This window comes from Mixophyes fleayi, chromosome 11 (assembly GCF_038048845.1).
Source record: "Mixophyes fleayi isolate aMixFle1 chromosome 11, aMixFle1.hap1, whole genome shotgun sequence".
Taxonomy (NCBI): Eukaryota; Metazoa; Chordata; class Amphibia; order Anura; family Limnodynastidae; genus Mixophyes; species Mixophyes fleayi.
Genome location: NC_134412.1, coordinates 54,068,323 through 54,094,760, shown reverse-complemented (window position 1 = coordinate 54,094,760; position 26,438 = coordinate 54,068,323). Strand labels below are relative to the sequence as shown.

Genomic DNA, 26,438 nt, shown 5'->3' with positions numbered 1-26,438 from the left:
CATGTAGGAAACCATAAGGAGTACCACGGCTGCTGTCCGCAACAGGATCATGGTTAAAAAATAACAGAAAAATCGACAGTGAATCCATGGTAATGGGCTACTTTCCTCTGTGTGTTTTGGTCCTCATTGCAAATATATATACAGGAACTTGGGATTGAATGCAAGCTTCACGGTTAGGAAAAAGGCACAGTGCTAAAAAGCAAAAGGGCTCTTCCCCAACACTCGTCCCAGTGGCACGAGTGTGAAAAATTGTTTTTTTTAATCAGGCACTACTAATACTAGTTAGGTCTGGCAGCATTCCCTGCTTAGATATTTTGGCACTTGTAGAACTATGTTAAGTTCTGTAGTGCCACATAAAAAAACTGCGGCTCAGGGAGCTGCGAGCTAAAATCCAGCGAGTAAACTACCGTATTAACGTTTTTTCTGTGCACAATTACAGATTTTCAGCATTTCCGCCGAGAATTGAATATGCCCCATAGAGGGGATCCTCTTCAGTCTTTCAGCTTTTAATCCATTAGGAAAGAATCTTAAAGACAACGCATGCTGCTCCTTGCAGAACCCCGTTGCGACTGACAATCTAAGAGGCTTGTCAGGAACTAATCAATAAAACGCACCTTTGTTTTTTTTGGTCAGAATGTGAAAAAGCCGCTATTTGGTAGCAATTAGACCCCACATGGGATCTAACCACAATGAACTACATTTATACATATTAGTACATTGATAAAATGTACCTGTGAACTGCACTGTATTAATGTAAAGTGTTAATTTAAAATAGACATGTCACCAGGTCCTAGAGCATTATTTTTTAGCTTCATTTCATAAAACAAAGCAAACTCTGCAATTATTATTTTTGTTTTTATTATTAATTTTTATTTATAGGGCACCACAAGGTGTCCGTGGCGCCGTACAGGGACAAAAAACGAATTACAATACAAGGTGAGACAGCACAGTACAGTAAACATAAAGCACAGTAACTCAGTAAGCTCAATGCACAGCTAGTGAGGGCGGGGGCAGCATCCGCAAATGACGGGGCCCAAAAGGAGGGCGCGGAAGACAGGGAGACCCCCAGAGGGGGGAGGAGGGTCCTCGAGGAGGAGGGCAAAGTAGCTGGAGAGCAGAGTTAGAAGTGGTGGAAACAGGAGGAGAGATGGCCCTGCTCAGAAGAGCGTACAATCTAAGGGGAGGGGTGGACAGACGGAGAAACGCAGGGGAGAGAGGGAGAGTAGAGGGACGGAGGCAGGGAAGGGGAAGGAAGGGGGAGAGGCAGAGGATAAGGTAGGTAGTTAAGTGGGAGACTGAAAGGCTTTAAGAAAAAGGTGGGTTTTAAAAGCCCGTTTGAAACTGGGCAGGTTAGGGGAAGTCCTGATGGAGGGAGGGAGCTTGTTCCAGTGGAGGGGGACAGCGCGGGCGAAGTCTTGGATACGTGCGTGGGAGGAGGTGATCAGGGGGGAAGATAGGCGACGGTCATTGGCGGATCGGAGAGGGCGGGATGGAGCGTGAATAGATAGGAGTGTGGAGATGTAGGGTGCAGTGGCGTTGGCGAGGGCCTTGTATGTAAGAGTGAGGGGCTTGAACAGAATTCTGTAGGGGAAGGGGAGCCAGTGGAGGGATTGGTAGAGGGGGGAGAAAGAAGAGGAGCGGCGAGAAAGCAAGATAAGCCTAGCGGCTGCGTTAAGTACAGATCGAAGGGGAGCGAGATGAGAGAGGGGGAGGCAATTTGCAATAAGCAAATTAAAAGTGTCCCCCCTCCAAATAGAGAGAACAGAGTATTTTATCAGGTAAGTTATGGTCTCTCTTGGATAGGCTTCCATCAGCCTGCCCAACAGTAAATTATGTTTTATATTATTACATAGTACACTTGGCACAATGTAGTAATACATATAAAATATCCCTAGATGACCTACTGATAGATCTGCCTTAACTGTTTGGTGGGAATTTAATACATTAATTTTGTTGTGTTCTTTTTATTTGCCACATGCTCCACTCCACACATTGACAAAGTTAATATTGCCGATATTAAGTCATCAGCAATCTTATTTTTAAAAACAAAAAACAAACACAATTAAATTAAATTAAAGTTGGTAGGTCTTCCAATTGTATTTTTTATAAACTGGTGTGTGGTGAATCACGTGACCCTCTACAAACCTCCCATGGAGCCAACTATTACTCCAGAGTGGACTGTGTGCAGAACTGTATTCTCACTTTTTAGCAGAACTAAATAGTGACCCTAGATATTTTTTTGTTTGTCTTCCCCAAAACTGACTATTAAAAGTAAACAAACAAAAAAACAAACAAATAAACTAGTAATATGGGACAGTTTCGTGATTAGCCTCAGATCCATAAGTGTACATATAGATAAATAATAATAAACGTGTAGGTGACTGGTAGTAGGCGGGCATAGCTGGTCTAGTGACTTAATACTGAATATACTGACACAGGCACTGCAATGAGTATAAGCAAAAGATGGAGCCGGCGGGACTAGATGAGAGGAGGGGATCCTGAATCCAGAGAGGTAAGAATGACGTCCTAGGCTGGGATGATGAGAATCTGTATAAGTGAGTGGGAGGAATCGGCTCTATACACTTCAGAGAGTGAATCGAGGAAATCGTTAGATTACAAAGTGAAGATATTTCTCTATTTCCCTCGTCTGTTAGCAGCCGAGTGTCCAGGACCGGCCAATGACGGTCTGAGTAGACCTCATGAATATGTCCGTCAACACGTTAATTATTCCAGTAAATTCGGTTCGTTTCAAATTCGACGCATCATTATGCAAACTCATAAACAATATGCATTGGATAAATATCCACCATGTTGTCCTTGGTCACGCTGACCAACGACGCATTTGATTCGTTTGTCTCTCTAGGCCAGATACTGTAGGATTGGAAAGAATGCCCGTCTGTTCCTCCTACACCCAATCTCTATGCGAATCCATTTCCTGCTGAATGAAGTACATCCTCTGTGTACTATAAGCCCGTGTCTGAGGGCGGGACAACTCATGGCAAATATTTATCCTATTGACTGCAAACCGGAATGTATTTCTACTTTTTAGTGCTTGCCTTTCAACAAGACATATATGTAATGTTACACAAATAGCTAATTAAAATTAAAGTAAATGTCATTAAAACATACCATTCTAAACAGAAAAAGTAGTATAGGCTGAATAAAAATATCCAAAATTAGGTCATAATAATGACTCCAATAGAAATCCTAAATATTTTCTGCGTATATCATCGGTGTAGGATAACCTCTTTCACAAACTAGTACAGTGATGGGTGACCTGATGCACTTCAGGGGGCACATGGTTCTGCCCTCTAACCTTCAAAAGGGCAGCATATTGACAGTAAGTTAAAATAAAACATTTATTAAAAAAAGACACCTATCCAGTGCCGTAACTAGCCATTTTAGTGCCCTGGGCGAGACAGGGAACTGGCGCCCCCCATCTAAGTGGGAGTGTCAATCATCAAGTGGGCGTGGTCAACCTACTGTGGGGGCGTGGCTAGCGCTTTACAAGTTCTAGACCACACTGAAACCCCCTCCCTCCCCATTCTTCTCGGTCTGGCTTTGTAAGGATCTTTATGTAATAAGCCTCCATAGAATCAAAGTACTTTAAATGCAGCTATCACATGCTAGCTGTATAAAAAAATTAATTGGTTATTGAAATAAAACTCACTGAAACAAATTAAAACATAAATGTAACGGTACCATCTGTATCACACTGCCCCTTCATCCCACTGTGCCCTCCATCACAGTTTCTCCTTTATCACACCGTGCCATGGAGCCATCTTTATCACATTGTGCCCCCTTATCACCATCACACGAAATTAATAAATATATATATATATATATATATATATATATATATACACACACACATACAATATAAAGAGCCTCCTAGTGTCCGCCATACAATACAGAGAACATTCCTGTGACCGCCATACTATACAGAGAGCATTCCTGTGACCGCCATACTATACAGAGAACATTCCTGTGACCGCCATACTATACAGAGAGCATTCCTGTGACCGCTATACTATACAGAGAGCATTCCTGTGACCGCCATACTATACAGAGAGCATTCCTGTGACCGCCATACTATACAGAGAGCATTCCTGTGACCTCCATACTATACAGAGCGCATTCCTGTGACCTCCATACTATACAGAGAGCATTCCTGTGACCTCCATACTATACAGAGAGCATTCCTGTGACCTCCATACTATACAGAGAGCATTCCTGTGACCTCCATACTATACAGAGAGTATTCCTGTGACCTCCATACTATACAGAGAGCATTCCTGTGACCGCCATACTATACAGAGAGCATTCCTGTGACCGCCATACTATACAGAGAGCATGCCTATAACCGCCACACAATACAGAGAGCATTCTTGTGACTGCGATACAGATAAATACCTCACCTGAAATTAATAGAGAATTAAAGTAAAAAGTCCCATCAATAAATTAAATTGACCCACCAGCACCCCACAAATAAAATAGTACCCATTAAATAATTAGCCCCCACCTAAACGTCACCATTAAATTAATAGCCTACCTCCCACCCATGTACTAAGACACCCAACCTCGCTACCCTCATATCACACATTATATTAATACATCCCCCCTTCCCTCACACATTATGGGAGCATACCCCCCCTTCCCTCATAAAGCATAGCAGCATCCCCCCCCTCCATAATAGCAGCTTCCATCCCCCCCTCCCTCCTTCCATAATGGCAGCTTCCATCCCCCCCTCCCTCCTTCCATAATGGCAGCTTACATCCCCCCCCTCCTTCCATAATAGCAGCTTACATCCCCCCCCTCCCTCCTTCCATAATGGCAGCTTACATCCCCCCCCTCCCTCCCTCCTTCCATAATGGCAGCTTACATCCCCCCCCCTCCCTCCCTCCTTCCATGATAGCAGCTTACATCCCCCCCCCTCCTTCCATAATGGCAGCTTACATCCCCCCCCTCCTTCCATAATGGCAGCTTACATCCCCCCCCTCCTTCCATAATGGCAGCTTACATCCTCCCTCCCTCCCTCCATAATAAGAACACACACCCCCCTTCCCCTGCTTTGAAGCTTACCTTCTTTATTCCTGACCAGCCGTCGCTGCCTGGCTCCTCTCTGCTTCTCTGCTCCTCTGCTGCCTAGCAACGTCATGACATCAGACGCTGAGGCAGAGGGCAGAGTGGTCTGAATGCTAGAGATTTCCGAGTTAGAAAAGCACCAGCATTCATGGAACTCAATCACCTCTACGTGTCAAATTGAAATGAATGGGAACTACTGCTTCCCTGTCACACAGCAATGATTACACTTAGAAAATGTTTAACCTCCCTTTTGCAACGTGAGGAGCATTCCTCCTTTACTTTCATTTGTCAGAATGAGAGGTATTCAGCCCTATGAGCGCTAGTACTTTTTTTAGCTGGAATAGCATTAGCTTTCAAAGCACATATCTAACGAAGGAAACATCTACCCCTTATTTATAAAATTAATACCTTCTAAGCAGGGTCAGTTTTTGTAGTGCTGTCAACACTGGAGTCAGACTCTGGTCTGTATGTATTTTGTTTTTTTTTCATAGAGAATGTATATTTTTTTTTAATTAGACTATGGGATTTATTGATCGGTCTGGAACCTTTACACGCAGTGTGGTAGGTGAGTGAATGTGGTGTCTGCATCCACAGGCCACTTGATATGTGGTATTCACTTTCCCATTCCTGGTGGATGAGTTATCACAACATTGTCCTGTGATTAGTACTCAGCAAAGGGCAGTCCCATCGCTGCTTGATGTACCACTAGATTGGGTTCAGGGGCAGTCTTTGTAGGCACCATTTTCCTTCTTTATTTGATTAGCCTGTCATCATCATCATCATTATCAACATTTATTTATATAGCGCCAGCAAATTCCATAGCGCTTTACAATTGGGATCAAATATTAATAAGACAATACTGGGTAATACAGACAGAGAGGTAAGAGAACGATGCTCGCAGCTTACAATCTATAGGCCTTTACTGCATGAGGTATAGTTGCTCCCTAAAGAGAGCTATTTACCAACTAGGGCCCTGTCTGTGTGGAGTTTGTTTTGTTTTGAGTCATTAAGGAGAGCAAGACAAAAAAAAGGAGTAATTTTGATCCTGGACAAACCATGTTATAATGCAAGGGATGCAAATTACTTTATTTTGTATGTAAGAATCAGACTGGCTCTTTTTCCATGTAGCACTTTTAAAGTTTGCACCTAGGCCCATACTTGCAAACTTTAAAAAACGAAGTACAAGTGCAGGGGGTGTGTGGTGTTGCAAATTGTGTCATCTTGGGCACTCTCCTCACAGTACAATGCAGCAATCGCATCATCGTACTGTAAGGGGTTGTATGACGCGGTTCGCAGAGAGAAAAACCTGCTCTCCCAGGGGATCTGGGAGAACTACCTGAACTTCGTGAGTCTCCCAGATATCTGGGAGAATAGGCAAAAGTATATCTGGGCCTTGGTAAAAAAAAAAAAATATTTACACATTTAATAGGATACAATTGGTGAGATCAGAGAAGAAAAATGATTTAGGAATAACTTCATTAAGGTAATGATGTGATTATATCTGCAATGTTCAACTTACAGTGAACTGTAGCCTCTTCGAGTTTACTATGTCCTATAGATGATTAGACTTTACTAGAGGCTATAGCAAACTCTGATTTTCCAGGATAGGAATTTAACCACTTCCTGCATTGGATGCCTGTGTGTGTTTTGTTTTTTTCCTTCCCTGCATTACCTTGTGAGTTGACAGGTTTACAGTTTGTGCAGACTGGGGGCTTTCATGATTACCTCCAGTGGTCGAAGTGGAGGTGTATACGGTAGTGTCCCATACTGCCACTTCTCCATCTGGTTTCATTGTAAAATGATAAAATTTCATTCACTTTCATTTCCATTACATGTTTCATGCCACCACTTCTAAATGTCCACCACGACCACTTATTTTCTCCCAAAGTGAGTGGTACTGTGCTGTGCTAGCTAATTGCAAACACAATTCTATGATAACAGTAATGGGTTTCCTCTGATATATTTTAGAAAGTGAGTTAACAGGTAAAAAACGAATTTGCACCGAACCTAAGCCCACTCTTTGAAGGGAGCAGGTTACAAACGCCTCACTACTAGCAATGTGCGCTCCATCAACCTTGCCGGTTGACTGCACAGTGGTCTCCTGCCATGTCAGGTTCTCTACTGAACCGAGGCCCGCCACCATATTACACATAAACAACCTGAACTAAAATGGTATACATCTCCCCAATAGAGACCTTCCTCTGTCAAATGCACCTCGTCAGGCCTGTAAAGGCCGGATTCTGAAATCTAATGATGGGGTGCTCTTTCCGAATACCACCCATCTCCCGGTGACATCGAGCCACCACCGAATTAACTTTCCTACGAGAACGGTCAACCATCCGCCCATCGGGAAAGGACCTCCACACCTGTCGTGGCACTATATCAGACCAGCATAGGAACAAACTAGCCTAGGAGGCATGCACCCACGTTAGGTCGGATTGAATACTCAGCATCATCTCCACCAATTTGGCATGGGCACCAAGGTGGGCAAACAAAATACAGGGCACCCCATGTCTGGCAATCTCTCTGGTCAGGAACCCCCTAAACCCTGGCCATCTCAACACCGCTGCCCTAACCAAGACACATCTACAGGGCACGGAAATGCAGAGGTATCACGAGCTGCGCGGTGCAAAGTGGCCCAATGCACATAGGAGTGGCCGGCAATCTAGATCTTCAGCGGAGTCCCCAGTACTGTAGGCATCAAACACAAGTCAACGTTAAACACCCTCATAGTGTTACAGGATTCCTGCAAACCATCAGGGAAACGAATCAAGGTAACGGGAAGAAAAGAAAGCGAGAGAAATAGAGGCGGAAATGCTAGTGACACAGGTGCAGGTAAAAACTGTCAAATCCTTGTGGTACAAATAGCCAATCAGGCGCACTTTAGAGGAAAAATTCCTTTGCGCCACTGCACCCAAGTGCAGCAAGCAACAAAGTTCTCTGTCAACCCAGATTGAGCATAGAAAACAGCAGCAAAATCAAGACTGAAGAACAGGCCTCACATACCGCCTATACGCAGCGGATTTCCTCCTGCCTAACTCCTAAATACACAACACCGAAGCTCCCTCCATTGCCGCAGACGTGGCCGCACCTATACTAAAGGAGTGTGTGCCAAACTGTGTGCAATCAAGACCGAGGGCTCCAAACGTGCTTCTAAAGACTACTGTGAACTGGTACCGTGTGAGGGGGGACCCGTTATGATGAACCAGCCACGGCAACGCATCTTGCGGCCGGACCTGTGCAAATTCAGTTACAACCCACACCAGGCTGATCTGACTTGGAGCGCTGCTCCTTACATGACAGTGAACCTGCAGCCAGGACCACGTGTTCAGCCAACAACCCATAGAGTGGAGCAGTCCACCCAGAGGCCACCAACTTGCTCATATGAATTGCACCAAAGAATAACATGGTAAAAACAGCGCCTAATAAACTACACTCAAAGGATTCCCTCCCCACACCAGCCAGTGCTCCCAGCAAGCCTTCCAGTATCGTAGGATTAATCAGCTGCGTGCCATCAGGAACGACGGGGTGCACTCGCGTCAAGCCGCGCAACGCCCTAGAGACTGTGACTGTGTAATTAGGAGAAAAAGGAGATACTCGCCATAGAGCGGGCATCGTCGACTTGGACTTACCAGCGTTATAGCCGGCCCACATAAACGCCAGCATCCGATTGCGTCAATCTCTACTACCACCAGGAACCGCATCCCGGAAAGCGAGCCACTCACACCAGGCTGACCTGGACTTATGCAAGGTGACCGGAGCCCGTGAAGATACAGCCAGGCCCTCGTACACCGGCTTCAGAATCTACTAGACATAAGCAGGAGAGGGAGAACAAGTGTTAGAGACTGAAACTTGGCCTAATTACTCCTTGACAAAGCATCTTGCAGACCGTTCTCCACACCAGGCACGTCTGGCACTAAAGATAACATCAGGCAGTGCTGCCGCTGAAGTAAGCTGATGACCAAATGGGGGGGGGGGGAAGAAGCACTCTGCCTATTAATCGTGTACAACACTCCAAAGTTGTCGCACCAGAACACAACCTGCTTATCCCAGAACCTTAGGGCCCGCAGTTTTACCACAACAATAATGGGAAACAGATCCGGGAGGACCAGGTTGGTCGTCCATCCGGAACTGATCCAATCATCGGGCCAAGGTACCATGCACCAGTCGCTAGCAAAATAGGCCCAAAACCAGACCGAACCTGCAGCATCCGTAAACAGTTGCAACTCCCGACTGGATATCGAGGGGACGGGCCATATATGCACCCCTTTAAAGTCCTGCAGGAACTTGCAGATCGCCTGAATCTCTATGCGACAGTGAGGATGTGTAAAATCAGAGGTAAAAAAATCTTATCCATCCGTATTACCCGAAGACCAAAATTGAACAGGCCAAAAGATAGATTGAGCCTTCTTCAAAAGTATCTTTGGGGACTTCTGCACCTCGGAAATAAGTACTTGCAATTTTGAAACCTTATCCGCAGGCAACTGGCACAAGCCAAGACGCGTGTCGATTTCAATCCCCAGGTAAGACAGCCGGGTGGGACCCTTTGTCTTATCATGTGCCACCGGCACCCCTAGGGAATAAATTAGTGCAACCAAGGAGATCAACGCATCCCCAGAATCAAGAACCACCTCAGGCTCATGACCAAGAAGCCGTTAAAGTAGTGGGCGAAATTGTGGTGCCTTGTACCAGCCACCACACGTCGGTGCAGAAAGGTGCTAAAACATTCAAAGACACTGCTTCCCATGGGAAGGCACTTGCCCACATAAAACACATCCCCCAACTTAAAGCCCATGAAAGGAAAGGATTCCGGGTTCAATGGGAGAGGCTGAAAAGCGGACTTGATATCCACCTTCGCTAACAAAGCCCCAGTCCTGAAACTGCGCACCAATTTGAGGGCAGATTAAAAAGACTGCTAGGACGCGAGGCAAAAACGTGCCGGAATGGCGCCATACACTGACACCCCAGGCGGAAATAAGTGTTGAATTAAACGGAACTTCCCCAGCGGCGGCTTATGCACCATACCAATAGGGAAAACCATCAAGTCCCACAACAGAGGCTCCTGAAATGGGCCACACATCTGCCCCAAAGCCACGTCCTTGACCACTTTCTCCAAAACCACTTTATATACACGGATTTTACATTTTTGACCACAGAGGTCCCCACAGACCCTTCAGTCAGCAAACAGAACCCCTGCAGAAAGCCAGAATGCAAAAAGTCAGCGTGTGACCATCAGGGGTATCTGGCCAGCCAATGGGCCAGGCTTGGAAAGTTGAGAGGGGTAATGGCTTTATAAAGTGCTAGGGGGTGCAGGGCTAATGTCCCCGCCCCCCCCCTCAAAGGGCTTGTCACAAGCCTTGGCCATGTCATGGGTGAACCTGTATGTCAGGTCACGCCCACATCGTCCTTTTTTAAATGCATAACATCACCCCCTCACTTAAAGAGCATGCCAGGCCTCCCCCGCCACAGAAGCTGCCAGTAAGCAGCTGCAGGGTCCCGACCTGGCCTTCCTAAGTGACTTTCAGTCAGATCTCTATGTCTTTGAACCCGAGCATAAGGCTCGGGTGCCCAATATACTTGACCCGGAACTCTTCATCGTATTCGAGCCAGGTCCCAGACCTGGGTGAGACATACATGTCGTGGATCATCTGGAGGTACTTGAGTACGTCCATATACTCCCCAGTGTGAGCTTCCAGGTAACAGGCCACAAAGAGATATGCACCACTTAACCAGTTGTGGTATGTCTTAAGACTGGCCTTGCCACCGCCCCCCTTCACTAGCACAGCATCCGCAGCCTTCTTAGCCTTCTTGGTGATAGTAAACATGTTCACATACCGTCCCTTGAATATCTTGTCCCTGACAGATGCGCAAACTCCGCTATAAATGGCAGCGCAGAACCTCTGTTTCCGTGATCCTACTCTCCCTGCCACGAGACCGTGGAGGACCCAGCACTCGGGAACCCCTTTTAGTCACAAAATAGTGGCACTGGGGGGGCCAGGTACTCCCCTCAGCCATATTCTGCTCCCACAGCCTGGAGCTCCTTATAGGGTCATTAGTGGCACTGGGGGGACTGGCTCCCCAGCTATGTACTGGCACTGGAGTGCATTGGTGGCAGAGGAGGGCTGGGAGAATCTGTGGCACCAAATGCAAATGCCGCTCAAGGGCAGGGGGAACAGGGATGGACAGGAAAGGAAAGGAGAAAAGGGGGAAAGCGAAGAAGGAAGAAACCAGGGAATAGGCAGAATACAAGTATTAGTTAAATTGCATTGCAACAGATTGCTTAATGTGGGTCCACATTGTGGGTCCACATTTAATTCTACAGGACCCCAGATATCTGGTGCAAGCCTGTTGCTGCTTTTCTTATTCCTGCTGCTTCCTCCTGAATGAAAAAAGACCACAGGTAAGTTCTTTTCTGGGGTAGGGCTTAACTTACAACATTTGATCCAACATTAAATGGTCAGTTCTGAATTTGCCTATATCTCTTCTGTGCAAAACGTGAAAATAATTTTTAGCATATAGATAAAGGGGCATTGGGCCTTATAGGGATAATTGATAAACAGATTGTTAATTGGTTGTGGAGTTTAAAGATTTCATAATGTGCTCATGATTAGAGTTCAATCTTTTGTAAATCCTAGATAAGTTTAGTGTGTTTTTATATTGCATAATTTGATATGACCATACTTAGTGCCTTTATTTCCACACAATGTTTAGATCTCTCTAGATTGCAAACAAATGAGGTGTTTTATAGTCTTCTGTACAATGGGGCAAATTGAATTGCTAAAATACGATTTATTATACTACTGGTGATCCAACAGTCGCATTCTATTGACAAAGTCAGAGTTTCTATGCTACTACATGGAGTAAATGTAATTGTGTGTGGATTCTAATTCTGATTCTTAGGAAGGATATCTGTTTATTTTAAGTGATTCACATATTACCTTGTAAAAGTTGGCTTCCAAATTTCACTACTTTCTGATATATACATTATTTTGCCCACACCTTGGTTAATGAAGGTTTTTACATGAGTGCCCCCTGTTATGTATATGCTTGATATTTCCCTTATAATACAACAATTACCGTATATTAAAATAGTCATTTCAATTTAATAAGATTTTAGTCCTTCCTTCAGGACCCTAACAGCAAGGGTTGCATGATTCCTTGAATTGTGTATAAATATGTATATGCCTCTGAAGTTTTGTTGAGTTCGTGCACTCTGGCACAGCCAGTATTGTGTGTGTGTGTGTGTGTGTGTGTGTGTGTATGTGTATATGTGACTTCTACTAAATGTCTACATGAACCTTTATGCAGATCAGTACAGGTTCCTGTTGTCAACAAACAGGTTGGACAAAGTGCTGACAAAGTAGTTGATCCATACCCCATTGTGCCAGTTTTGCCTGAGGTTCTATGGAATTGCTTTTTTGTTTTTTAACTTTTTAATTACAACTAGTCTCTGAGTGAGTTACTTATCTTCAACATAATTTATGACAAATATAGATCTAGTAATTGTACCTACAGCATGTTTAAAGTGGAAATGTCATCACTATATGAATAGACATAAAAAGTCATTTTGATTCTCCGTTTTTGTGATGAAATAACAAAGTGCAGTTATAAATATCCTTTGATAATGTCTGAATAAATTCTTACTAAGGACACTAACTGACTTTTATATATAGTGCTGACTAGCCAAAGTTTCAAGAGCTGATCAAGCTGTATACAGTATACAACACTCAGCTCCTAGCTACCAGACATGGTTTGATGAGTCTGTAGATCTGCTTTTCCAAACAGCTTTACTGCCTCCATTGTACATTTTCCCTGTCACTTCTGTGTTGGCAGGAAAGAACCACTTGGCTAGGGTAGCTATCGGAGAGACACCATGTCCAGCCAAGCCGCATAGTCCTGAGAGGAGTGGTAATGAGGTGCAAGCTGAAGTCAAGGGATATTAAAAGGTAGAATATTGATGGGCGAAGCCAAAGTCAAGGGATTGGAGAAGGTAGACTAGTGGACAAAGCTAAGGTTGAAGGATTGGAGAAAGTAAAATACAATCCTGCAATACAAGTCTTCTTCAAAGCACAAGCAGAGAGATCCAAGATAAAAATGGGTTTGGTAGAACTGAGGGACTTATAAAGGCTACAAACAGGTGAGATAAATTGTTCTTGACTTAACCTGTTCACTGGATGGCTGATTGCAGAGTAGGGAAGGATATGCAGTAGTCCAGGTGAGGTGACTAGGTGGATTGCTGTTCTTAGCAGAGTGATTACATTCATAAGAGCCAGGATGATGGCAGCAGCTTCATATTTGACCTCTGCAGAGGAAAACCTTTTAGAAAAGAAAGAGGGGTGGAGGATATCCTTGTTGTATGTCTGTAAGAGCACGGCTCCCGCTCCAATATCTAATGAATCAACTTCAAGAGTATAGTACTGACTGGGGTTGGGATACCAGAGGATGGGTGCTGAGGTGAAGAGATTTTTTAAGGTTTCAAAACATTGTTGTGTCTGTGGAGTTCATGTGTCCTTGAGTGTCCCTTGTTTGGTCAATGCTGTGATAGAGGTAACTACTCTTGAATAGTTTTGGATAAAACATCTATAGTAGTTGCTGAACTCGACAAACCTCTGTATGACCTTGGTCCCTTTGTAACACTTATCTATTTGGGAAATAATTGATTGTCCAGATGGCAGTAACTCTCTCCCATGGTTGTTATGTTCCTTGATTATGCTATAGAAGATAATTATATCATCCATGTAGATGAGGACTGAAGTCTCCTGTAGGTCCCTAAAGAGGGAATTCACATATGCTTGGAAGACAACTGGGGCATTAAATAGGCCAAAAGGATGACCCGATATTCGTAGTGCCCATCCTTATTGTTGAATGCTGTATTCCATTTATCTCCCTCTCAGATACAGATAAGGTTATAGGCTCCTCGCAGGTTTAGTTTGGTGAAGACCATGGCCTGATGGAGCCTCTCAAAAAAGGTCTGAGATCAGTTGGAGGGATTATTGATTTTTGTCTGTTTCATTAAGCCCTCAATATTTTGATGCAGGGTCTTAGGGAACTATCCTTCGTTTGCTACGAAAAAGAAGCCTGCACCAGTGGGGGATCTGGTTTCTGTGATGAATGCGTGCTCTAAGTTCTCCTGTATATAGGTGGGCATGACCCTTTGTTTTAAGTTTAGACTGTGGGTATTTCCTGCCCCGTGGGGACATGGGGACAGACAGCTGGCCAATCGGGCAGTCTCATTCTCTGTTGGGTGTGAGTACCTCTGTCTGTTCTTTGTCAAAGACTATGCCCCTTTAGTCCAGACTTAGGGCTAGATTTACTAAGCTGCGGGTTTGAAAAAGTAGGGATGTTGCCTATAGCAACCAATCAGATTCTAGCTTTCATTTATTTAGTACCTTCTACAAAATGACAGCTAGAATCTGATTGGTTGCTATAGGCAACATCCCCACTTTTTCAAACCCGCAGCTTAGTAAATCTAGCCCTTAGTCTCCTGACCTTGGGTATTGTACATATCTTTGCTATTCTCACTGGTTGTAGGCAAGTGTTCTGGATTAGTCGTCCAGCCATCGTGTCTGTTTGGTCCTTGAACCCTGGATTGTGAATCTAGAATCAGGGATAACCAAGATTGACTGATCTAATGGGGGTGTGGATGGTGCTAAGCGAGAATAGCTCTCAGTGACAGGGATCAAATCACATCAATAGCCCACAAGACTATCCAGGTGCTGAAATGTGGGTTATGAGTTGTCCATCCACAGCATCTATGACCATTGGCCTGATGATAGGAACCAGAGGTAATTCTATTTTTTGGGTAAGTCTATAAAATTCTCCATTGTTCCAGAATCCAAGAACGCCTCTGTGTCAACAAAGCAAGCCCCCAAGAAGAGGGCAATGTATAGCTGGAATTAGCTGATGGGAGATAGTGAGTAGCCATCTCTTTCTTCTGAAGCTGATGCTCCTAAATGTGTCAAGCAGAATGCACATGGTGAGAAAGTCCTGACAAGTGAGCTCATCTCTTATTGGTTCTGCCAATCTTTTCTGGAAGGAGGCTAGCGGTGCCTCATTATTCCATTCAGCTTGTGCTGCGAGGGTCCAGAATTTGTTGGCATAGTGAGCGAATGAGCGACCATCTTGCTCAGACGGTGCCGGTCTTGTGGAAGCATTGGCGGTGTGACCCAGAGTGTCAAAGTTCAGTCTCAACGTGGCCAAAAACTCCTTACTGTTACCCATCAGCGGATCGTCCCTTTCCTAGAATGATGTGGCCCAGGCGAAAGCATATTAAATGCAATTGTGTTTAATATGCGTTGTAACTGGTGTTTTCATGATGTTGGTGGAAACTGGCCTAAGATTGCTGTTCGGGCTGCCTTTGATGGAGCTTCCAGGTTGTGGCGTGATTACTTTTTGCTATAATATGCATTCTAATAATAGTGTAGCGCATTATAATCAATCCTAGCTGGCAGGGAGCATGGGAAAATGAGAACCCAGAAACTCTTTTAAAGGCTACATAGAGAACAGAAAGGACTCAGGAGATGTACCGATTGATCACATGTAATAGTCAATGCCGGACCATGGTTACAAGGTAGATATATTACCATCTATTATCATGTATTATCCTTTTATTTATATAACACCAACCAATTCCGCAACTTTTTACCACTGGAGAAATGTTTATTTATTCACTTCAGTCCCTGGGTGGGGTACCTTTTTACGATGCCCATGTCGCCGATACCAGATACGCCGATAGGAATACACCAAAGGTGTATTCCCCGGCGCACTGGTAATACTGACAGCTTTAAACAGTGACCGGAAACCATGGTGACGTATGAAGAAGAGGGCCGATAAGGATGACGTCACTTTCATACCGCACATTATGTTTGCCGTTCTTAAGCTGGTATTTTAAGGAGCCACTGCCTGTACAATGTTATTTAGAAAGCCTAATACATTGTACAGGTGGTGCCTCCTTTAAATACCAGCTTAAGAACGGCAAACATAATGTGCGGCATGAAAGTGACGTCATTCTTACCTGCCGTCTTCTTCATACGTCGCCATGGTTTCCGGTCACTATTTAAAACTGTCAGTATTACCAGTGCGGCGGGGAATACACCTTCGGTCTATTCCTATTGGCGTATCTGGTATCGGCGAGATGGTCATTGTTTTAATGACTACCACCGGCCCCAGTGTAGTTTAAAATATAATTGCCAACCATATTCACACAAACTTACACACTGTAGGAAAAAAGGAGCACCCCGAGGAAACTCACACAGTGAGAACATACAAACACTTGCTCATAAGGTGTAGGGAGGGCAATTGTCCTTGTACACTAATTATACCCTTGCTGCTTCAATTTTGTATTGCCTGCATCTGTATTATTTATTACAATGGCAATAGTCCTTTGTTGTTGTTATAGTAAAAAAAATTAAATTAAATATCGGTTAGTTTGAAATTGTATATATTAGGGCATGAATTAATTTTTCGGGGTAGCTTTCCAGTTTGTCAGGCAGGTTTACATTTTGATCTCACAAATCATGTTTGTCAGCCAAAATGTAAACTATAATATTATATTATACATAGTATTATGTATATTACAGTACGTTGCGGTTAGTATTATTAGTATGCTGTAACTTATTTCCCTCACCCCACTCCCCTGTAGTTCACATCACACCACCAGCACCCGTACCAAGCCCATGTATTAATTTCTCCTTTCCTATCCCCTGAAATTCATTCCACTCCTTCACTGTTTCTTTCCTCATTTACACTCTGGGCCTAATTCATTAAGGCACGCAAAATGAACATAATGTGCATAACATGTTTTTTCTTAAAACCGCATGAAACCGGTATACGCACGTCTGTATTCAGCAAGAAGCAGATGTGAAGATGGGTGCTGTGAGGAATACAGGTGTAGGTCTCCTCTGCGCTACTAGACAGGACACTGGAGGATACATCCAATACATATGTGGTATATAAACTCACAAGAGAACACACACAGAATAATAAAACTTATTCAATTAATGCCACCTGTTAATATTATAGTCATTAATGACAAAAATAATGTTTTGTTTTCCCAAGAAAAACATTTATTAGGAATTAATTAATGCCCTTACTGTTCATTGACTACGGGCATATGCTCCTTCATCACCCTGTTCCCTCTCTGAAATTATAAGCAGTCGTAAGTGTCCTTTGCGCTCCAAGATGAATTGGAAGTTGCTACGTTCTGTGGCGTATTGTCCGGTCCTGGGCATGCATAGAGTAATTTAGCGCATTATAAGCAAATAACTGACAGGGACGCTCCTTAATGAATCGGGCCATCCATGCGTAACTGGAGCACTCTGCTTATAGCCAGTCGGTGACGCCAAACAGCAGTATGGTCATAGGACATGAAGTAATTAAGAGCGGGGGTGGGGAGAGCAGAGCTATGTTTCTTTTTCTTTATGTTGAGACATCTCTGTTAGGCAGTAAAAGGCAGAGCCGTAACGACGGCGGTGCGACCGCCCCGGGCGCAAGCCCAAGTGGGCGCAGCCGCCCGATACCTAAGCAACATTCGATTCCTCAATACCTGGAATAGCTTGGCGCTTCTGCCCGCAGTGGAACGCACCGAAAGCAGGAAGTTCGGCATTCAAATGCTGGACTTCCTGTCAGTGGAACGCACATTTGAATGCCGAACTTCCTGCTTGTTCCACTGAGGGCAGAAGCGCCAAGCTATTCCAGGTATTGACGAATCGATTGTCAGTAACATCTGTTAATATAACGACTTGTGCCCAGATAAACACGTAGCACCCCCCCCCCTGTGTGATGCCCCCCCCCCCCTCTGGAGAATATAATATGTATCACAGTTGTATTTAGCCCTCCTTTGTATCTCTCCTACCCCAGAGGTAGTTATACTTCACTGCGGTCCAGAGATACAGGAGCCTCATTGGCTGAGACATAATGACCCGCTTTAAATTATTTAATTAATCCCTTTAAATACATTATAGTAGAATTAAATTACTGACGATTGGCAAATTTTTTGTATGACACCTACAGGATTATTTCAGTATCTTTTTGATGGCATAGTTAATTTTAACAAAATGGCAATTGGTCTCAGTTTATAGATTCACTTTTGATTTGACCAAAATATATAGAGCCCAGATAAGCAGAAGTGTGCCGTAAAACATCACAACTGCTGTGGAGCAAGTCACGTAGCTTAGGTTGGTTGGTTAAAATAGCAGCAATAACTGCAATATGCCCTGATATAGTCATGTGTGTGACCCCAAAATGAGCTTGATTTCCCCCATAATCACATAAAAGTCAATTTGCTCATTGTGTACATGTTAGTTCTTTGCTCGGCTAGTACCACATGGAGAGGTTTTAGGCTGCCTGAATGTCTAACTTACTAAACTAAAGCTAACATTTGATTTGATGCCAAAAGCACTAGTTAAAGAGAGGTGAATGTTGTGACTTCCCCAAAAGTTGACTATCCTTTAAAATTTGCTGCACTAACTTACCTAGGTTCAAAGTACTATCCCTAATTTACAGTGACAATTCCAGATCTTGAAAAAGTTTGTCCCTTAAGCAGCAAACATTGGCCAAATTTACAGTACAATTGCTGTTATTCTTCAATGCTAACCACTGTGCCGCCCAGTAATGATAGTCTCTCTCTCTCTGTAAAGTGCCAACCACACCCACACATTAGGTTGGCCACACCCACTTGTCAAATGCCACTCCCACTTAGAAGGGGGGCGCCGGTGCCCTGTCTCGCCCAGGGCACCAAAATGTCTAGTTACGGCACTGGTAAAAGGGGTTGTCCTGCAGGTTAAACTAACTGGCCTGTCAAGTGGAGGTTGCAGGCTTTTATTTTCTGCCCTGATATGTCAAATTGTATTTACAGTACACATGCATACTTTTTTCTCTCTGTTTCAAGTATAAAATACTGTGTAATTAAACCATCAAATAGTCATGTGGACTGTAAAAGTTCCATTTGCTAGAAATCTGCAAATGAAATAGCTATATTGTTATCACAAGATACGTGTGTTTTCAGTTAGGTGTAAATGGTGTCAATTCTACAATCTTATATAAACTTACAGAGATGCTTCTCCTATGACAATTATTAGAAAAGCTTCTCACATTTGCCCTTTTGCTATTTGAGAAGGGCAGTCTGCCAGCCCTCAGAGCTGCAAAGCTCAGCATGTTTTATATTTAGCCAACGATTTTCATGTGTTTGTATTTTTCCCCACTGCTTGCAAGAAGGGCCACCAGAGGATGTGAGCAAAGCGTAGCCAAACAGGTAGCAAAGAGTGGTAAATAGAGCTTCTTGTTTGTCTAATTAATTTTATTTTTTGTGAGACCAATGGAAGGGACACCGTAGGCTTATTTTCTAACAATGTGCAAAATTCCATAGAAACCAGGGGGTAAATGTATCAAGCTGAGAGATTTCCGGCGGGTTTGAAAAGTGGGGATGTTGCCTATAGCAACCAATCAGATTCTAGCTGTCATTTTGTAGAATGTACTAAATAAATGGTAGCTAGAATCTGATTGGTTTTTCAAACCCGCCGGAAAACTCTCAGCTTGATACATTTACCCCCTCATCTTTGCTTTCATTGTCTAACTTGCACTAGGGGCAATTATGACTGATTGGTTTGTTTGCGTTACTGCAAATTTGTGCTCTGGTTGTTTTTTATGTTGCATAGAAATTTATCTGCTGACTAAATCTGGAGTGGTGTTCAAGAATTATTTTTCTCCCTAGCCTCCTTCCCCCAGAAAAGACTGTAAAAGGGGTCACTGTTCACATTCTTACCTTGCATTCATTAGAAGCTGAAAACTCTGGCTTCTTGGAAGCGAAGTATAGCTGACTACACTATACCATATAAGAGTGGAAGACGAATTGGGTAAAAAGCATTAACCACTTTTTTCATTTACTTGACAGAGATGGATCCGTGGTCAGGGGAATTCTCTCATACAAGGTAACTATACCCTATTTATAAAGCAGGTTTATTTTATTTTCTACTCATTTTTCTATTAATGTTCAAGGATAAGCATAACACAAAAAGAGCACCATATCTGTAATAATTTTAAAATGTGTTCAGTACACCTGCCCTTCCCATGTAGATGACTGCTTTATTGGATTAAGGAACACAAACACAATCCTGTAGGATTGAAAACATTTTGCGTGGTCTGGCGACCATGGGGTTGACATAGGATAGCATCCTTCTGCCTCAAGTTTGACACCTTGTTGAGTAGGTATCACGACTAGTTTGGGCTGCTGGGTAAATGGAGGACCAGCTCACCAGGTATATGTACCTAATAAACAGGGCACTTAGTGCCTGATTTAAGGTTGGCTGCAAAAATGTGCTGTAGCCTGAGCTGACTACCACTAAAGCAGGGGAGAATTAGCACTGACCAGACTTGTTATATTGAGAGGATAAGATCTGGTTTGACTTGTCCATGTAACCTTGAAAAAGGTTAGAGGTCAAGCATATGCAAGTTTTGTTTTGTACTTCCCTCAGCTACGTACATTTGAAATGTTGTTGCATGCTGCAATCAAAGCAGTCTTCTGGAATTTGTTCTTTTATAGCTGACATATTAATGAGAAATTGTCCTGCAAAAACAATCCCACTGTTGTTGATACATTGCAGTGCAAACATTTGACATCAGATAAAACCATTTTCTGACTATTTATTAATAGGAGAAACCTCCTAAAAATGTAAGGATTTTTCCTATTTATCAAAGAAACTTGAAGACTATTGCCCATACTGCTGGCAGTAGCCTTTGACTGGAGTCTCCGGCAAAGCATGGGGAAGCCTATTTATCATGGACAAGGCATGGGGTAGCCTATTTATCAAGGACAGTGGTGGTACAAGTATGTCATGTCCTCCGATTGCTAGCCGCCTCAGGATGGTGTTAGCCATGGGACAGAACAAGAAAAATTGCTTTATTATTAAAATAAAGGATTTTTACTTTTGTTTAAATAAGTTATTTAGTTTTTTCTTCAAATTTTTTTTATATCTTTATTATTTTTTTTGTATTAGGTAATATGGAACTGGAGGCCCAAGTCTGAGCTTGCATTTGCAGTGCACATGTGCCAATTGACAACAGACCTGGCGAACGATAAGAATTCTCTTACAGCTGCCATCCAGTGTTGCTGGGGAGCTGAGCTTTGCTCAGCTATCCCCTTGACATTATTTCGTTATATTGAACGATAAAAGCAATAAACAGCCACAGACCTGAGTGAGAAACATGCACTTCCAAACAACCTTTACTTTTACTATATACAAATTAAAAGCTTTATTCAAGCCCAGACTCATTCATCTAGGTTGCGGTTGCCAACACCCTTTGAGAGGCACTGTATTTATAGCCCGGGTCGCCGTGTCTATATATCGATCCTGTATAGTTCCCTCGTGTCCTCATCTCCTCCTAAGGAACCGTTTGAGCAGGCTTGGGAACAGGATCTCGGAGTGACCCTAGACGAGGAGAGATGGTCGCTCATTCGTGAAAAAATCTCAAGGTCATCTATTAATACAGCTATCCGTGAAAACTCATACAAGGTCTACACCAGATGGTATATGGTCCCTGAGAGGCTCCATGCTATCTTTCCCCAAACCTCAAATTTATATTGGCGTGATTGCATGGCGGTGGGCTCTTTTCTCCATGTTTGGTGGGATTGCCCTCTGGTGGCTAAATTCTGGGACGATGTTATATCTCTGGTCCGACAGGTCACCTCAATTAACGTGCCTAAGAATCCACTCTCGGTGCTCCTTTACCAACCTATCAAGGGCATTACTAAGACATCAGATAAGCTGATCCGACACATTTATAATGCAGCTAAGTTACAAATAGCTAGTGAATGGAAGAAGGCCTCACAACCTTCTAAAGAGGGAGTTATGAAAAGAACTTGGCACACGGCATCCATGGAATATATGACTAGTCTCCTCCATGACAAGGTCCCCACGTTCCACAAAATATGGGATCCTTGGTATAGCTTTAACAACAGCACTATGCCAGGCCTCTCATAAGCCTAAGCTGCTTCTCCCTCTTCTTCTCTCCTCAATCTCGGTAACTCTCTTTCTCCTATTCTCCTCGTGCTCCCTCTATCCACCTCTCCCCCTCTGTCCCTCCCCCCTTCCTCCCCTCCCCTCGTACCTCCCCAAAAAAATAAAAAATCACAGCAGTATGTTCTATTCACTAGATAAGTACAATGGTCAGGGCCGGATTAAGGGAATGGAGGCCCCTGGGCTAAGGGGCCCTCCATTCCCCGCGAGGCCCCCAATGTGAGCTGTCCGCCGCCCCCCACCCCCCGCGAGGACCCCCCCAAGCACTTACCTGTCAGTGCAGTCCTCCGTCCCGGCGCGCTGTAAGCTCCTTACTGAGGAGATCTCGCGAGAGTTCATGAACTCTCGCGAGATCTCCTCAGTAAGCAGACTACAGCGCGCCGGGACGGAGGACTGCACTGACAGTACTCAGCAGCATCGATCGGGCCGGGGGCGCCCCCGCCCCCGACCGATCAATAATGCTGCTGAGGAGTTTGAAGGGCCCCCTGGATGCCCGAGGCCCCTGGGCTATAGCCCAGTTAGACCTCGGGTTAATCCGGCCCTGACAATGGTATAAGTTGCACCTCTGCTATTGGGGGAAAAAAAATTCTATCTCAGTTGTCTACTTCGCAGATTTTTAACTCCTTCCTGGAATGTTCCTGGATGAGAAAGATGTATTTTTATTTTGTCTGTTACTTTCTTTTGCATTTCTCATTTTTCTTATCTGGTGTCCTTATATCTAGTAATAATGATACCTGGACAAGATGTATGATTTGTACTGTTGTGCTGTATACATGTAACTGCTGTTATAAATAAAAAGTTAAAAAAAAAAAAAAAAAAGCAATAAACAGCAATAAAAAATCTTTGGACAGAGGAGTCTTGATAAAAGACCCCTAAATTTTACTACCTCTTTGGCATTATAACAGCTAATCTATACCATAAAATCAGTGTTTCCCTTTTGTGATTTCTCCATTTTTAGTAATGTATTTTTCTTTTTTGCCTATCTTTAGTGTATTTGCATTGAAGGCCCATAACATGCAATCTTGTAAACATGACATTGTTTATCTGTAGTAGTGATAGATTTAGTCATGCCCAGAATTTATCTGGACTTTGTCTTTCCTCTTTACCAGTTTTCTCAATATTTCTATTTATTTTATTTGTTTATGCTGGAACTCGATCCAAAAAGAGTGTGAGACTTTCAGTAGAAAATCTAGCTGTTTAAAAAATAATAAAATACTTACCTTTTTGCATACTTCTGTTGTTTATAGTAGTGTCAGTCCCGGAGTAGGCTCTAAAATACAAGGTTATTAGGTTTGTTTTTCTTTTGCAGATGGCTCATTTTATCTTACTGTTGTCTGCTTACTCTTTGCACCAAATATATTTATGGTGTTATTGATGTTATCTTTGAATTTTTTTAATCTATTTTATATTTATATTTGAAGAGTTTGATTCACTTTTTTTGAAACTGAAGGTAAATAAAATACACACTCTGTGTATTTGTCAGCTGAGATGGTAAAGTATTCCTTTTGCATTCACATTGCATGTTTCAGTAAATCATTCTTTCTGTCCCTGCAGGGTAACTTTTGTGTGACACCTCTGAGTTAATCATTCTCTAAGAAGTAATGCCTGCCTGAAAGAAAACAGGGGACAAACTCACAACTCAGCAGAAGGTCCTGAACAGATTGGCAGATCCTTTTCCCCTCCTCTGACTGTCTCGATTTACCACTGAATGGGCTCGTCTTGTGGAGTGTTCTCTCACTGGCAATCCATTTGACATATGTGAGCTGTGCTGGTCTATATATACACACCTCTGCTAGAACTGCTCTTGCTCTGTCTTTTTTAAATGAATCACTGGTTTTAAGTCTTTAGGATCTCCCTTTGGACACAAGGCAATATGGGGTCACAAGGGCAGGGATATGGCTACTACAGAACAGTCATCTTTGGTGCCATGTTTGTGGGATACACCCTATATTACTTCAATCGCAAGACATTCTCCTTTGTCATGCCATCTGTAATGCAGGAAATCAAACTTGACAAAGATGATTTGGGTGAGTGCTGTTTGATCATATATTTATCTACAATGTTGATCTACTATTGTTTTCATATCTTCACCTTGTAGATACTCATGTGTGTTCTCTGTATGTATAGCTGTACTACCTGTATTTTTATTCGATCAATTATGTAAGAGCACCGTGTGTGCAGATTTTGTATATGGCTCATTGAGGAGCATAATAGAACTTAAAACGAACATGCTTGCTTTACTACAATGTACACAGTAAAATTATTTATCTAATTTAACTTAAATTTGTTATGTGATTATATTGGCACGCACCTAGAAATGCAATGTGATCTGCAATAATGTAGAGTTTAATTTAATTTATATTCTTGTTTGACTAAGAACATTTTACAGAATTAGGAATTGAATGTATTTGAACACAGCTTTTGCAGACTGCTAAAGAGCTCTGTTTATTTAAGCAGGAGAGTGCAAACTCTATGCTGCTGGCTTATGCAATGCTTTTCTGTGACTTCCTTGCATGGTCACAGCCTTTTTAATTACAAGGAGCACAAAGTGTGATGTCCCATTGTTTAAGAAGTTGGCACGCACTGAGACTTAAACGTAAAAGATGGTGTCCTGGCATACCACACCTGTTACTTACCCACATAATTCTATACAGCATTGTATTCATTTTATAAAACAGTTGAGTAATATTTTACATTGTCAGCTAATGCAGAGTATTGGAAACAAATAGTTTTTATTTATTAATTCCTGCAATAATTTTTCCTATGTTAACCCAACTTGAAGTTTCCCAGACTTTTTTGTGTCATTGTGTTCTCTGGTTGTCATTGTAAACTGTTCCACCTCTCCAGGAAGTGAGTTAATGTTTCTGTCTACTCCATTTGACACAGTGCTGCCCACATTTACATTGCACGGACACTGGGGCTGAGTAATTTTCTAGTTGCCTGTGGATGAGCACTTAAATCATTGTGTATTCTCCGTGCAATTACTTTTGCAGTTGGATCTTATTAGACCTAAACCAATGTGTTCGCACAGTGCACCTAGTGTTACAGCATGTGTTTATGGGCTCTAACATAGGTTTGAATTTCATTGACTTATAAGATTATGTTCTATATTTTAAAACATGGTATGGTAATTGAAAAATTATATAGAAAAAAAAGTATCTGCACAAATTGGTAATGGGTAATAATCATGGTAAAGTGTATGTTTGTATATGCATGTGTTTTGTGCCAGGTTGTTAGTGATAATTATAATGTGTCAAGGTATGGGATATATTAGGCAGCAAGTGAACATTCAGTTGTCGATGTGTTGGAAGCAGGAAAAATGGGCAAGTGTACGGATCTGTCAAACGGTCCGGGTCAGAAGGTCACAGGCAAACGAGGAAAAGTCAGGAACAAATGCTGGAATAGTAACACAGAAACGCTGGAGGCAGGAAGACCTGATACTCTGGCACTGGTGCGGTAACAGGAAGTGCCTTATAAAGTGTGATGTTTTGTGGGCAGCAGCGCTGTTCCTGGCTGACAGTATACCCTCCTCTTCTTCCTCCTCCTCCTGTTTGAAGGAATTTCTTAAGAATCCAGGGGGCATGAAGGTCTTGCTTGACCACCCATGATCTCTCATCCGGACCATATCCTTTCCAATGGACAATAAACTGCTGTTTGCCATGAAGAATGCGAGAGGAAATGATCCGATTGATTTCGAATTCTGTTCCAGTAGAAGTTTGCGCTGGTGGAGGTTGGCAGAGAGACCGAAAGAATTCATTGAGTACCAATGGCCGCAGTAATGATACGTGGAAAGTATTATGACATTTCAGGGAAGGAGGTAGTTTCAACTTATAGCACACAGGATTGATGACTTGTAGGATGGTGTAAGGACCAATAAAACGTGGAGCCATCTTCATCGAAGGGACTTTTAATTTCAAGTCCCTGGTGGATAGCCACAACTGGTCCCCTACTTTCAGGAGGGGAGTGGACCTATGATGACGGTCTGCAAAGATCTTGTGATGCTGTGTGGCCTTGAGTAAAGCTGTCTTAGTCTTAGCCCAAATAAGAGCAAACTCTCGATAGAGGGTATCTATGGCTGGAACTGACAAGGTGAATACTGGAAAGGGATCCAGAAAGACAGGATGGTTCCCATATACAATGAAGAACGGGGAGAATCCTGTAGATTCATGAACATGTTGGTTATGGGAGATTTCTGCCCAGGAAAGAAATTGGGGCCACTTATTCTGGTTGTCAGAAGTGAAACACCGAAGAAAAGTCTCAAGGTCCTGATTAATTCGTTCAGTCTGCCCATTAGTCTGGGGATGATACCCCGAAGAAAACTTTAGTTCTACACTCAAATTA

At 43.1% G+C, this 26,438-nt stretch overlaps 1 protein-coding gene across 4 annotated transcripts in view; it reads left to right on the top strand.

Annotated features, from left to right (window-relative positions):
* The first annotated feature begins 2,419 nt into the window (after positions 1 to 2,419).
* The window catches only part of SLC37A4 (solute carrier family 37 member 4), a 43,153-nt gene continuing 19,134 nt past the window's right edge, over positions 2,420 to 26,438 (top strand). The window contains exons 1-3 of one of the 4 annotated variants that reach the window (XM_075190870.1): positions 2,428 to 2,512; positions 19,976 to 20,012; positions 23,652 to 24,124. In XM_075190870.1, coding sequence (XP_075046971.1) covers positions 23,971 to 24,124 — 154 coding nt within the window. In that variant the 5' untranslated portion in view covers positions 2,428 to 2,512; positions 19,976 to 20,012; positions 23,652 to 23,970. Of the gene's footprint in view, positions 2,513 to 19,274; positions 19,337 to 19,975; positions 20,013 to 23,651; positions 24,125 to 26,438 lie in introns of those variants that run through there. The other 3 variants (XM_075190873.1, XM_075190871.1, XM_075190872.1) reach the window with 3 other exon arrangements.